General features: G+C 44.6%; 1 protein-coding gene across 2 annotated transcripts in view; it reads right to left on the bottom strand.

The window, feature by feature from the left end:
- Positions 1-13832, bottom strand: part of LOC120453010 (protein similar) — a 64673-nt gene that overhangs the window by 3900 nt on the left and 46941 nt on the right. For both annotated transcript variants that reach the window (XM_039637525.1, XM_039637524.1), the window contains exons 9-11: positions 8380-8882; positions 7525-8311; positions 5764-6413 (exon numbers count right to left, since the gene is read on the bottom strand). In XM_039637525.1, coding sequence (XP_039493459.1) covers positions 5764-6413; positions 7525-8311; positions 8380-8882 — 1940 coding nt within the window. The remainder of the gene's footprint in view (positions 1-5763; positions 6414-7524; positions 8312-8379; positions 8883-13832) is intronic.

Genomic DNA, 13832 nt, shown 5'->3' with positions numbered 1-13832 from the left:
TCGTGTGTGGCGAACATTCATCATTTATTTGGGGCAAACGAAGCGAAAGATTTAAATTTGGCCAGAAAGTAAAACGAAAATCCCGAGATAAGAGACAGAAAGTTATCCGTGTGTTTGGATGTGCTCGGCATACTCAAGTGTCTTGAGTCGAGGAGACAAGACAAGACAATAAGGAATTCAATTCCAGGGACGGCGCAAGTTTGGGCAACTTGATTAGCTGGCAGCATCATTTATTCCAATCAAAAGATTTTAATAAATTGCCAGTCAGTGGCACACAAACACACACACAAAATGCTGAATGCTGAATGGTGAATGGAGATTAATCAATTCCCAGGCTGACCTGTCAATACAAATATGCTCGAGGGCCAATGTATGCACATAAATCGAAGGGAAAACTTGTAAGCAACGACGTCGCCCATGTCTTATCGAAGTTATCCCAAGAAGAAAATACACAGTCTTCCCGCTTTTCTCCGAGGTAATATTCCCTTATCTGCGGCATCGGTTGATTTGCTGGAGGTTCGGCTTTATTGTTTATTGGATTTACTAAAATATTTATTAAAAGTTTATTAAAATACTTTATAATCCAGATATCATATCATATCATATCATAGCAGCATATGCCATATCGTATCGTACTACATTCGCTTGTATATGTATAAGTTGCTTGACATCTTGTATATATATAATATATATATATATTTATGTATATAGGTGTATATATGTATAATATTGCATACTTTGCGGCGTTTACACACTAGTTTGCCTTAATCGAGTCTAATTCAAGGCTAGTTTTCAAATTACGCTAACATCTTGTGGAACTGGAGGTATTCTCGGTGTCGTTTGTGTTTGTGGGGTGTTCGTGTGGGATAGGGTGTTTAAATGGGATAAGGTTTCGGGTTTTGGCTCTCACATAAGAAGCTTTGTGTGTGGACAAACACACGAGTATTGGTAATTGTTGCAAGTTAACCGGAGGAGGTTGAAGCGATTTGTTGGCATGGCAAACAGTGGCAAACAGAGGCAAATGCCCCGTGAAAACGACTCGTCATTCGTTGTCGCCACTCTGACAAATGAGTCCTGGCACAAAGGTTATACACTTGTAGATAGAACTTTGTGACCTGTTGATCCCGGCAGTCATAACACAATTTTGCATAACACCACCAGGCCAGCCCAATTAATCAGAGCCAAATGAGAGTGGGAACTTCAAATTGACTGCCAATGGATAAAGATTTCCAGCCAGGAGCATTAATCAAATTCAGCCAGCCGCCAAATCAATTGCAATGCACACAAAGTGCTTGTCACCTCGACTTCTTCATTCCTTTTCGTTTCACTTCATTTTGAGTTATGATGAGTTGGCCAAAACGGGAGCTACTCGTTCGGAAAACGGATATGTCAGGGTGTATATTATTTGCTAGCCCGAAATAACAGCTAATAAAGTTGCACAATAAATCTGTAGCTTAGGGGGAGAGGCTGTGTGTGTTTCGGTTGGCTGAGGTGACTGACTCACAAAATTTCACTAAATGTACTTTACTTTCGTTACTTTACTTTACTGAAGCTTTTCTCCGAGGTATTCGACGCACATAAGTAGGCTATAAAAATGACACAACATTTAGTTAGTTTACTTTAATTTACTTGCACTAGATTTGCTCTAGACTTGCGCTAGCTTTAATTTAGTTAGTTAGTTTAGGTTTAGTTGGGTTTTAGCTTTTGGGGGCTCCCTAGTTAATTCATTGCTATAAATGCGAGACACACACACACACAACAAGAATTGGAGGTAGTAAAAAACGCTCGTTATCAAAGGGTCGCACAACATTCACTAAGGTGTATTGAACTATCAAAAGTCATTGGAATAGGCATATATGTTTTTTAGGATAGGTATATGTATGTATATTTTAGTTAATGTTATATGTATACACGAGGTATGTAAGTAAGCGCCGCTCGAGGTCCATTGATTGACCCCGAACGACCTACAAGATCGTACTTATGCATGTACTGAGGTATATGTGGTATATTTGTGGTATTGTATGTACTTTCTGTTCGATTCTCGTTCTTGAATTTGCACTCCGTCGCGATAAAGCTACCCATCTATCCAACTATTCAACTTCCCATCTCGATTCCCCTTCCATTCCCATCTCTCGTCTGTCATACGTAACGCGAAAAATTGCAACTAAATGTGATGATTGGGATCCGTGATCTTCTACTACAAAGTCGTATTGTTATTGTTATCGTTAGTCGATCTGAATTTGACTTGTAATACTATCTCGACAACTCGATCGTAGCTAAATATTAGGCAGATATTAGATTACTGAATAGGCTAGGAGACCTATAGTTAAGTTTAGTTAAAGCCACATCGATTAATTTGAGAGCTGACTAGCTCCTAGCTTACTAGTACTAACTTAGTAGCTTCTGGTGTTTGCTCCGTTCCATGTTTCCTATGTACATCCCTGCTTAGATCTATGTATAAGTTCCGCGCTATGTGTATATTTAATTTTTTCAGAGTTTTCGGCTCGCAGTCTTTTTGGGCTATAATTATTTTACTCAAGTATGCTCAAGACCCCAGTTCGGAGCTCTGACTAAATGATTATCGAGTGGAATATATATGCTAAGTCGTCTGGTATTTGTCTAGTTAATATCTCGAGAATTGCTTGTCGATTTGCTAACAATATAATTTCCTAGTAGGGCGCCTTACGTGTGCTTTTCGATTTTGGCCTTCGTTCGTTTAATTGAGGTTGCTATTTGGTATTTTGCTATTTAGCTAAGCAGCTATTTTGCTATTTTGCTTTTTTGCTATTTTACTATTTTGATGGCTGATCCGGAGGTAGTTTCGGTTTCAGTTTCAGTTGTTCGATTTGCCACACGAGGTAGATGCGGTTACGATCTGATCTATCTGGCGATTTCTCCCATGAATTGTTCTATTTAGCCAGAGAAGCTCTGTTCCTGGACAAACACAAAATACAAAACACAAAACACAAGTAACAAAGCAAATAAGGCTAATGAGGATGGGAAAGGAAGGCTGCCTAAGTAGGGCCAAATATTTGGCCACGTAGACACACATGTGTCGCCCGAGCATAATGCAAATTGGGTCCGCTTTCCCCGCTTCCGGAGAAGCTGCAGCCAATTACCGGAGTCGGAGGAAGGAGTCGGAGGCGATTCATTAATGCAGGGACCAAGGACTACGGAAAAGTGCCAGCCGTGACGCAGAAAGTCCGCCCAGAGTGGGAAGCTCGTGTAGGCCATGAAAGCAGCCGGGTAGTGAGCCCAAACCCGGGCGTATTTTCATGGTACATGGTACATAAGAGACACGTGCCGCGAAGCAAAAGAGCGGCGGGTCCGGGAAAAAGAGAACACGAGAACAGCGGAGAAAGTGAAAGTCTGAGTGAGAGTGAAAGTGAAAGTGGCAGTGAAAGTGGCAGAAGAGCGTCAGCTGTGCGCAGCGGAAAGGAAAGTGAAACAGGCAAAGGATAGACCCGGATGGCTGTATGGTTAGATGGGTGGACTAACCAGCGAGTTGGAGGTGCAAAATCAATACGAATGGGAAGCCCAAACTCAAGCTAGAATGCGGCACGCGCTGCCGCCGGGTCTTATCGGAATGTCAAAGGATGTGGGTATCCTGGCCGAGTATCCTGCGCCAAAGGACTCAATGCCAGCGCCAATAAAGCAGTGTCAATAGTGGGAGCCTTGGCATTTTAAATTCGGGCCTAGTTGCGTGTAAATTTGTTTGCCTTCCATGGCTTTATATATACCCTGCGTATTTGCCATCTGGATATTTATGATTTCGGTGTCGCATGGCCGTCGATGTGCGTCAGTCACGCCATGGAGAAAGTCTCAGAAAGTTAATTAAGCTGCCAGGCGACACAATGAGAAATTCATTGGCATACGTATAGATATGCGTATGTTTTGCTATGGAACATCCCCTTTGCATGTATGTAGGTCAGTACGCGGTGGAAAATCAATAGGCTTTTCAGGTTTTTAATTATTCAAGGGCCCCCGAAAAGTAATCAAAGAAAATGAAAGGCGAAATCAAAAGAAACACAGCTTTGGGTAATGTTTTTTGGCTTTTCTTCGTTTTGGAAAATCACTTCTCCTCGTTCGTTTAGATGTATTTAAAGCTAATAAAAAAACAAAACAAAGGAACTACAAACTAAATTAAAAACGACAACTAATAAGAAACGAAAGCTCCTGCCAGGTTAAAGCTTCAGTGGCGACCCGAGTTTTGTTCTATATACGATATACGCACTATATCTTTACAGCTAACTCTAGGTTCTATATAACTCTATATCTATAAGATGTGTGTGCTGTGCGTCACACGAGGATTGTTATTTAATTGCTAGTAGTTGCTCTATGTATATGTGTTGTGTTCTGTTTTGTTTTACTTTGTTTAGTTTTGACTTTTTACTAGATTAGTAGGCATATTTGACTAACTTATAGTTGATTCTTCTAGGGATATATTCTTTTCTTGACTTTTTATTTATTTTTTGTTTTTTGTACCTTCAGCGCTCGAATTTGAGTTTTCAATTTTGCTACTTTTCGTTCACAAATTTTGACAATTTACATGGGTGCCGCTTGTGCAACTGCGTGCTATTTCATCAACTCATCAACAAAAAGGCCAAAAATGAACTCGAAAACAAACGCGTTCTGTCTTTCAATCATATATAATATATCATATATCTTTTATATCCGTATTCCTGCACTGCTGCTACTTCCTTTTGCTCAGTCAAAGCTTACACATCTAACAAATTGCTCGAATAAGTTAACAGAAATCATAGGGATAAGGTCTAGAACATAAACCTGATGGATGCCGGTAACTCAAACAACAAAAGCAAATGCTATCACAGTAAAAAACTTAAAGTTGCCGTATTTGAATTTATATAGTTTACAATTTTATTGCAATCGTTCTCTGATTCGCATTCCTCCCATCTCATCTCATCATCTCAAATCATTTCCTCTACATCTCTAAACAACTACGTCCGGAGTGTGCGTCTGCGATCCGCTGTGATGGTTCTCAGCTACGGCACGGTGATCACTCGCTAAAACTACTCGATTAGTATAATGCTACCGCTCCTCGTCGTATGTACAACAGAATTGCTCAACAGAACAGAAGATTTTTAACAACTTGTTTAGGTCTTAGGTCGGTAACTTAAAAAGAAATCAACAAATCGCGCCAAGCTACAACTTAGTTAGTTAGGATTTTCGACCGATCCATCCCGCTCTTCTGGCTCGCATCGGATTGGATTGGATTGGATCGGATCGGACCGCTTCGGTTCGGATCGGTTCGGATCGATTAGCACTATTTTAAATAGTCTACAAATTTATAATTTTAAAGTCCACGCTGCAGCTGCGACTGCAGCTCTCTTACACATCTAGACTAGAGCTATCCGCTAATATATATATATGTATATATGTATATCTAAGGACTAAGGTCTAGGGACTACAAAAACGGACTAAAACTAGGCCCGCCTTCCTCTCGCAGCGGGAGGAGGTTGCTTGTTGGTTACATTTTACAGTTTACAATTTAGCTGATGCAGTGGTAGTCGTATTCACTAGTTAGCAATATAAAATCGATCCATTTACAAAGACAAATTGTAGAAATGGGCTTGTCCATGCGCTTAGCCTAACAATCCTTGGTTTTTGTTAATCATAGCCGGCTGTGGGTGCTTCCATTAGCTAATTGAGAGGCGGGTGGTAAGGGTCTCGTATCGTTCGATCCTAGACCTTGGCCAGCTGCTTCTTGGGCCGCATGGGCACAATGCAGTAACCGGCACTTACATCGCGTCCGCTGACCAGCAGGTTCTTCAGCACCGAGTTCGACTGCTGTTGCTGCTGCTTCTGCTGCTTGCTCTCCGCCGATTGTTGCCAGCGCTCACTGCCCGCTCGCTTGGCTGCTTGGGCTTGCTGCTGGGCAGGATCCTTGCCAATCAGCTGCTGCAGCAGCTGTGGCGACTGCACATCCAGGCAGATGGTTCCGCTCTTCAGGCGCTTCGACTCCACGGGATTGCATGCTCCTGTCGCGCTATTCAGGTGTCGCTTGTTTCCATGCTGCTGCTGCTGCTGCTGCTGGGGCACGAGGTTCACCTTGGCCACTCGAGACTGCGTCGTGGTGAGCGGCTTGCTCTCCACTAGGCGAATGGTGGCCTTGGTGGTCACCGGCGCAATGCTGGCTCCATTCAGCAATTTGATAGCGGGCTGCTGCAGCTGCTCCTGCTGCTGCTGCTGTTGCATCAATTCCTTGTTATTCTGTATGGTGATCAATGGCACTGCATTCAAGATGATGTTCTGCTGCTGCTGCAGTTGCTGCTGTTGCTGGAGCAACTGGATGGCAGACACCTTGCAGGGAGCAGGAGATGCGGCGTTGGGACTCACGGGTTCCGTGTCCACCACCTGCATTTGGATCAGGTCCCAGCAGTCCAGATTTGCGGCTAAAATAAGAGCAATTCAAGTTAATAAGAAGCCAAGACTCTTTATTAGAAATATGCAGTATAATCCCCCAAATTTATTGAATCGAATGCCAGCCAAAAATTAATTCCTTTGCCCATGACATTGGTGCTAATTTAGAACAATAATATTTGGCTGCCTCAAGCATTTTGCACATAAATAAGTGGGCACATTCTACATTCACACACAATATATACTTCTGTCGTTCTGCCTTTGACTCAGTATCTTAGTATCTACAACTCTACATATAACTACAACAAGTAGCTCATATAGAAAGTTTGTTTCCTATTCTCGCGCCTGCTGTGTGCGACATAAATCAGCCACGATTAGCTAGTGGAAAATTCATAGAGGCCTAGCGACATCTGTCAATATTCCCCGATATACCCTGTCATAAGAGCCAGCACTTGCAGTCAATACAATTGACAAGGCTAGGTGCTGGTGTCACGGATTCCGTCAGCTCCTGGGCATCAATCACAGTCCTCGTGCCGTGACATGTGTCAAAGGTAAGAGAGCAGTGTGTGAATATTACGCAAAGCGCTTTCAAACCACTGGAGTGGCGCGCAGACCCACATCAATTAGCTCTCCCGCGGCTCCCGCAGGCGGAAAAGTGAACCCAACCACACAACTGAACCGAGTGACATCTTCCGCGACACGCAACTAAAAAGAGGAATTTTTCTGTATGGTTGCCTCTATTTTTACATGTAGGCGTTGGAGTGCGTGCGTGTGCGTTGGCAGCATATCATAAAAAATAAAGCAAGTTTCCACGTATATTATTTTTAGCCGCGGAACTGCCATAAAATTAGGCCTCTCCAAATGCAGGAGGCGAAATTGTGGAATATTTTCAAAGCCGCATGGGAGAAAGAGAGAGAGAGAGAGATCCCAAGGGCCGTAAATCATCCTATTCAGCTTTATTAAATCTATCAAATGCCGCTTTCTATTAAAAGAAAGAAAGTGTCGTAAAATGTCTACCCCATAATTAGCCCCCAATCAGTCGCACATTCTTCCCTTTTTATGTGATCTGTCTAAAGTCCGCCATATTATGTCTAATTGATTGCTTAATACCTAAATCCCCAAACTGCCACCCAAGATACTTACAGTCCTTGCTGTAGTCATTCTCAAATGCATCCTCCATGGAATGACATAAGCTGCCTCCCATTTGCACATCGTATTTCTCTTTTTTGCACTCGATGTTCAGGCTGAGTAACTGCTGTTGCTGCTGCTGCTGTTGTTGCTGCTGCTGCTGCTGCTGACGCTGCTGCTGCTCCTCCTGCAACTGCAACTCCTGCTGCAGCTGCTGGAAAGTCCTGAACTCGGTGCCACTCTGCTGTTGCTGTTGCTGCTGCTGCTGCTGATGTTGCTGGAGCCGCTCGTTGCACTCCTCCGCAACCGGAACACCACTTCCTGCCAGGATCGACAGTGTTCCATTTCCGGAACCGCACAGCAACGCCGCCAGTTCGCTGGAATCGCTGGTGAAGACCGCCGCCTGCTGCTGCTGATGGTGCTGCTGCACGGGCGATGGCGACAATGACGAGACTGTTGAGGCTGGCGACGAGCACAGGGAGTTGGAGAAATGCTGCTGCTGCAGTTGCTGCTGCTGCTGCTGCTGTTGCTGTTGCTGGTAGCCATTGTTGTTGGCGTATTGCTGGTGATGTTGCTGCTGCAGCTGTTGCAACTGCTGCTGTATGGCATCGATCTCCTTGGGCACCATGGTCTGCAGATCCTCCGGTGGGCACCACATGAGATCCGTCTCCGTTAGCAGCGGCATATCATCATCGATCGGGATGTAGGGAGCACGCATGGCGAAGGCCTCGAACGAGAAATCATCCTCCTGGGTCAGCGAGTTGGGACTGCACAGCGATGGGAGGCTGCTGTCCTCGGGACTCTGTGGCAATAGAGGGAAAATATCGTTCAGTAAGGATAACCAATGCTTAGAGTTCAGGGGAAACTCACCTTTGATGTGATGCTGGGCGAGTGCAGGTGCTGGGAGCAGCTGGTGTCATTCGACTCCTCGCGATAGTTGAACAGCGGATCGATGTTGCTGCTGCTGTTGCTGTTGTCGTGGTGCTGTGGATGATGCTGCTGCTGCTGCTGCTGCTGTTGTTGCTGCTGCTGCTGGTTGTGATGCTGCTGTTGCTGCTGCTGCTGATGACTGGGATTGCTAGCGTTGGCCGTGGGTGTGGGTGTGAGCGGGCTGAGCGGACTGTTGGCATAGCTATTGCTGTTGCTACTGGTATTGCTGGGTGCAGAGGTGCTGCTGCTGCTGGGGCTCTGGTAGTGCTGGCCGCTTGCCGTCGTGGAGCAGGTGGTCGAGTCCAGGGAGTTGATGTCCTCGGGCAGCAGGCAGGTGCCCATGAGGCCAACCAGCATGTCACTGAAGGGCGTCATCTCGTCCAGCTGGATGCAATTGGTGGAGGCCAGGTGGTGGGACAAATCGTCAGGTTCTTCCTTAAGCACTGCAATCGAACAGAGAAACATTCAGTTAGTCAGTTATTCAGTTAGTGGCGGTTTCACCTAGTTTGCGTTGGGGTGCTACTTGCGCTACTTGTGCTACATCTCAATTCGGTTTTCGGTCTACTGTTAATTGTGGCATGTGTGCTGCCGAAATTTCAATTATCGCCCGCCGCCGGAGTCGCCCCTAATTGACAGCTCTCAATTGAATCTAATTGAAGGCAATGCGTTCCCCGCGTGAATTAGTCGCTCCAATTGCCATCGCGGTGGAATCGAAGCAGAGCCATGATTTTTATGGCCGTACGACTCATTAATCAGCATTTCGGGCCTATTGACGTACGCGGAATAAATGCAAGCGAAGCGATGCGAAAACAAATGCTACTGAAACAGGAACTCAACAACGATAAGAGATCGCTGGATTCCAGGTTTTTTTTACGGAATTAAGTAACTATCGGGTGCATCGCCCCAGATCAGGTGCAAGTTCGCTTATCAGCATGGGGTCTTGAACCAGGCGCGATCTTCCCGCTAGATTGGCCTGTGCGTCACCTGAGTTCACTCATACGTAGAAATTCCTTAGCTAAGCCTCAGTTATCAACTCATCCCGATCTCGATCCCCAATCCCCAATCCCCACCCAATACCAATACCATTCCCGTCATGGGGTTTGCTATACTAGATGGTATGCTAATAAAACTGGCCCCAACCGCCTGTGTGTGCCGACTATTAAGTTGCAAAATGGAAATGAAAAACTAACTAAAACGACGGACAGACAGCAGGCCAAATAGAATTTCAAATGCAAGTCCAAGTTCGTGAATGTAAACTGTAAGTGCGAGTGCATTGTTTGCCTTTGGCTCGGCCGCTTACTTCTATCAAAGAGCCATATATAATGCGGATAAATCCCAACTGCGGCAACTGCCACCGGGCAGCCATATAAGCCAGAAAATAGTAGAAATGGCGACTCCTCACCAGCCCACATGAGGCTTAGTCAGTGCATTTCACATGGCGAGAAATAACATCTCATTTCTTTATGACAACTATTTGGTAGTACTAAAATAACTACTACTAAAATAAACTAATTATGGCATAATATTTGCATGCATGGTCACACCATGTTATCTCTTGCACGACAATACTGCGTAATACTGCTGCACTATGCATCATTTTCTCTCCGTGCAGAACATATTCCAATGCCATTTTCAGGAAAGCGGCAATAAAGATCAGATTAGCGGTGTGTAAGGGATTTGCACAGCTTGTAGCTGGCATCTGCTTGCTCTTGCGGTCGTTGCATTCGACACAAACAAATTAATTAACAATGCAGGCCCAAAGGTCTAGCCCCCCCGCAAACCCCCGAAACCCCTGCTGTATGGAGCCCCCAACCCGGCAGTGTGACTTGTAATTATGGCACTCGAGTGCTACTCAACGTTGCCAAAGCTTTTTGCGGAAAAAACAACAGAAATTATGGCGCACGATAATACGACTCACACAGAACTGAACAGAACCGAAAACACAGGGGTCCGTCTATCTATATCTATATCGGAATCGAGGAGTGCATTTTATGAGATATTTGCAAAGTGCTTCCATATATTACAGCTCATCGAATGTGTTGTTTTTCGCCAAGGTGCAAGGCCGGGAATGGCATTTAGCGGCTAACTGGCTAACTGCGCCTACACGCAAGGCTAAAGAGGACGGAGCAGCTGCGACTGTTTCTTGGCCATCACCCAGTGATCCAGTCACCCAGTCACCCAGCCAGCCAGTCATCGAGTCACCCGGTCAACAAGTAACCCAGTCACACTTTAAACAAGAGAGAACGCTATAGTCGAGTTCCCCGACTATCTGATACCCGTTACTCAGCTAGTGTAAGTGCGAAGGACAGTTTTTGGCGGTTTGTGGGCGTTAGAATGGGCGTGGCCAAAAGTTTTTTGGCAAATAGATAGAAATTTACAAGACTAATACAAAAATGAAAAAATATCAAAACATTTTTCAAAAGTGTGGGCGTGGCAGCTTTGGGCGGTTTGTGGGCGTTAGAGTGGGCGCGGCCAAAAGTTTTTTGGCAAATAGATAGAAATTTACAAGACTAATACAAATATGAAAAAATATCAAAACATTTTTCAAAAGTGTGGGCGTGGCAGCTTTGGGCGGTTTGTGGGCGTTAGAGTGGGCGTGGCAAAAAGTTTTTTTGCAAATCGATAGAAATTTACAAGACCAATACAAAAATGAAAAAATATTAAAACATTTTTCAAAAATGTGGGCGTGGCAGTTTTGGGCGGTTTGTGGGCGTTAGAGTGGGCGTGGCAACCTGAATCGACAAACTTGCGCTGCGTCTATGTCCCTGGAGTCTGTATACTTAATCTCAACTTTCTAGCTTTTGTAGTTCCTGAGATCTCGACGTTCATACGGACAGACGGACAGACGGACAGACGGACAGACAGACGGACGGACAGACGGACATGGCCAGATCGACTCGGCTACTGATCCTGATCAAGAATATATATACTTTATATGGTCGGAAACGCTTCCTTCTGCCTGTTACATACTTTTCAACGAATCTAGTATACCCTTTTACTCTACGAGTAACGGGTATAAAAATATTGTGCAAGGACTGCGTCTAAAGGAATTCATCGAAAAGCATTTTACTATAAAGACCTAATAAGTAACTACTTAGATGCACAGATTTGTTGGAGATTACTTGATGTTTTTGTGTCTTATCAAGGCCTTTTCCATCTGCCATGCAAAGAACCCAACGTTTCTCTATGTGCAACCGATGAGAGGTCGGTCGTGAGAAACTTGTGAAAGGCATCTCTGCACTTGAGCCACATTCGGTGCACTTGAGGCGTGTGTGTGCGTGTGTATTCGAAAGTTTTCGAGGGAACAGGTTGCCGCATTAGCACTCATTCATACCGAAAATGTATGCTCAACGCGTGACTGCGAGGAATCTTCGGGACAATTGAAGAGAGAAGCCCAGAACATAGAATCGAGAACCCGGGAGCAAAACGACTTCAATTTAAATAAATTTATGCCATCATCTGCAATTGAAGACGGCGACTCGTGACGTGACGTATGTAGTTCCAAATCAGAATCGGAATATGTAAACAACGGACACGGGCACTTAAGAGCCCGCAGAGATCACAAGTGAGCCCCAAAATGGGGACAGACAGGGCGTGATGTGTTGCTGCAAATCTAGAACTACTAAGACTGCTTAGCCTTATGTAAGAGCCCAAAAAATACTGACAGCTTACACAGTCACAAGCACAGAGCTCGAATCAGGCTGGGACTCATCCATATCAGCTGTGAACTTGAACCCGGGTGATTAGCAGAGAATCCAATTCAACCATCCGACAGTCTGTTATTTTTATTCCACATTTGTGCTTCTGGTCGTGATGGGCGTGCTTATCACGCGTGCTAATCACGATAGAAGTGCGTTGCCCACATTCCCCTTCGATCCCAAATTTCCATCCGCACTCCTAGCATAACTGCCCAGCCACTGAGTTAGTCAGACTAAGCCCATAAATGTATCGGCCCATTGATATTTATGGCCCGAGTGCTCCTATCCGTGTGCTATCGTTACAAATATTTGCTTTTGTAGATTGGGAGTGGATAAGAGCATAAGGTAATTACACTGTGGCACTCTTTTTTTTGTTTGCCAACGAGTTGCTTGCTTTAGTTTAGCTTGGCCATCGAGAAGAATTCCCTGCTGATTATCTGTGCCTGTGCTGTATGTAAGTCGCCTTGGGAACGCAATCGAGGCGATCGAGTGTTACAACTGATTAGGTTGACGAACGGAATATTTGAGGTGTTTGGAAAAATACCAAACAATCGCGGTGACAAGAATTACATAAAAACACTGGCTACTCATCATCGTCATCATCCCCTTAAGGCAATCTGATTTGGGACGAAAATAAAGCCGAGGCGTTTCCCCTGTTTATTTACGTTCCACGCAACGAAAATAAATATAGACGATGCGCCAGAAGAAAGTAAAGTAAAGTTTAGCACGAGTATCTCTCTTGTATCTCTACATCCGAGAGTCTGCAGGCCCAGCAAAATGTCAACACAAAGAGGCCGTAGCCGAATGAAAGCGAAAACGAACGCTGCAGGTCCACTTGAAAGTGTCGTAAATACCCCCACATTTTCTGGGGGCCAATGGATCTGGAGAGGCGACAAAGGCGACACATGCGAGACAGCACCGCTTGATCCATCGACGGACCTTGGCACACGCGCCAACAAATTCAGCTCTCCACAGCCCCTGGTTTTCACTCTTTTTTTTTTGGGGGGACCCCTGCCTCCCCCCGATGACAGCCACATCGCTTAGCATATTAATTGGCTCAAGTTAATATTCATATTTCTGTTTTTGTCACCAGGCGGCGGCAGAGGCAAATAAAAAAGAAAATAAAAGAGTGGAAAAATTCACTCGATGGGCACAAAAAACATTCGAAATACACAAATATTCCAATAGAGAAATGAAAAGAGTGGGCAAAACAATCGGTGACGTTTTCCGAAATAATTTAATCATATGATTTCTAGTGGAAAATATTATAGAAATATGTTTACGATCGCCAACATGCAGAGAGCACAGTTTATAGCCTGCCATTCTGATAAACAAAACAATTAACTAACTAACAAAAATAAAGTGCTAACGGCAAGGGTAGAATTTTAATAAGGCCTATTGTATATCACTTCAATTATACAATGAAATCAGAAATAGGCTTTGATGTAACACGCGGCGTATACGCAATAATTCACGATTCAGAACGTTCGAATTGATTACCTAAGGTAACCCACTTTACAGTGCCATTCCATAGCGGCGATCTTCAATCTTAAAAACAAAACCAACCAACACCGTCAAACTCTAATCTTGCAATAAACGATCCCCCGGGGTTCCGTACACACAACACTGCGTATGCGTAATGCCGGCAAATTGTGACATAAGTGCCGGGCAATTGCATCGCCAACCGGCTTGCGG

This window comes from Drosophila santomea, chromosome 3R, assembly GCF_016746245.2.
Source record: "Drosophila santomea strain STO CAGO 1482 chromosome 3R, Prin_Dsan_1.1, whole genome shotgun sequence".
NCBI lineage: Eukaryota > Metazoa > Arthropoda > Insecta > Diptera > Drosophilidae > Drosophila > Drosophila santomea.
The sequence above is the reverse complement of the archived record's forward strand: the minus strand, read 5'-3'. Positions and strand labels throughout refer to the sequence as shown.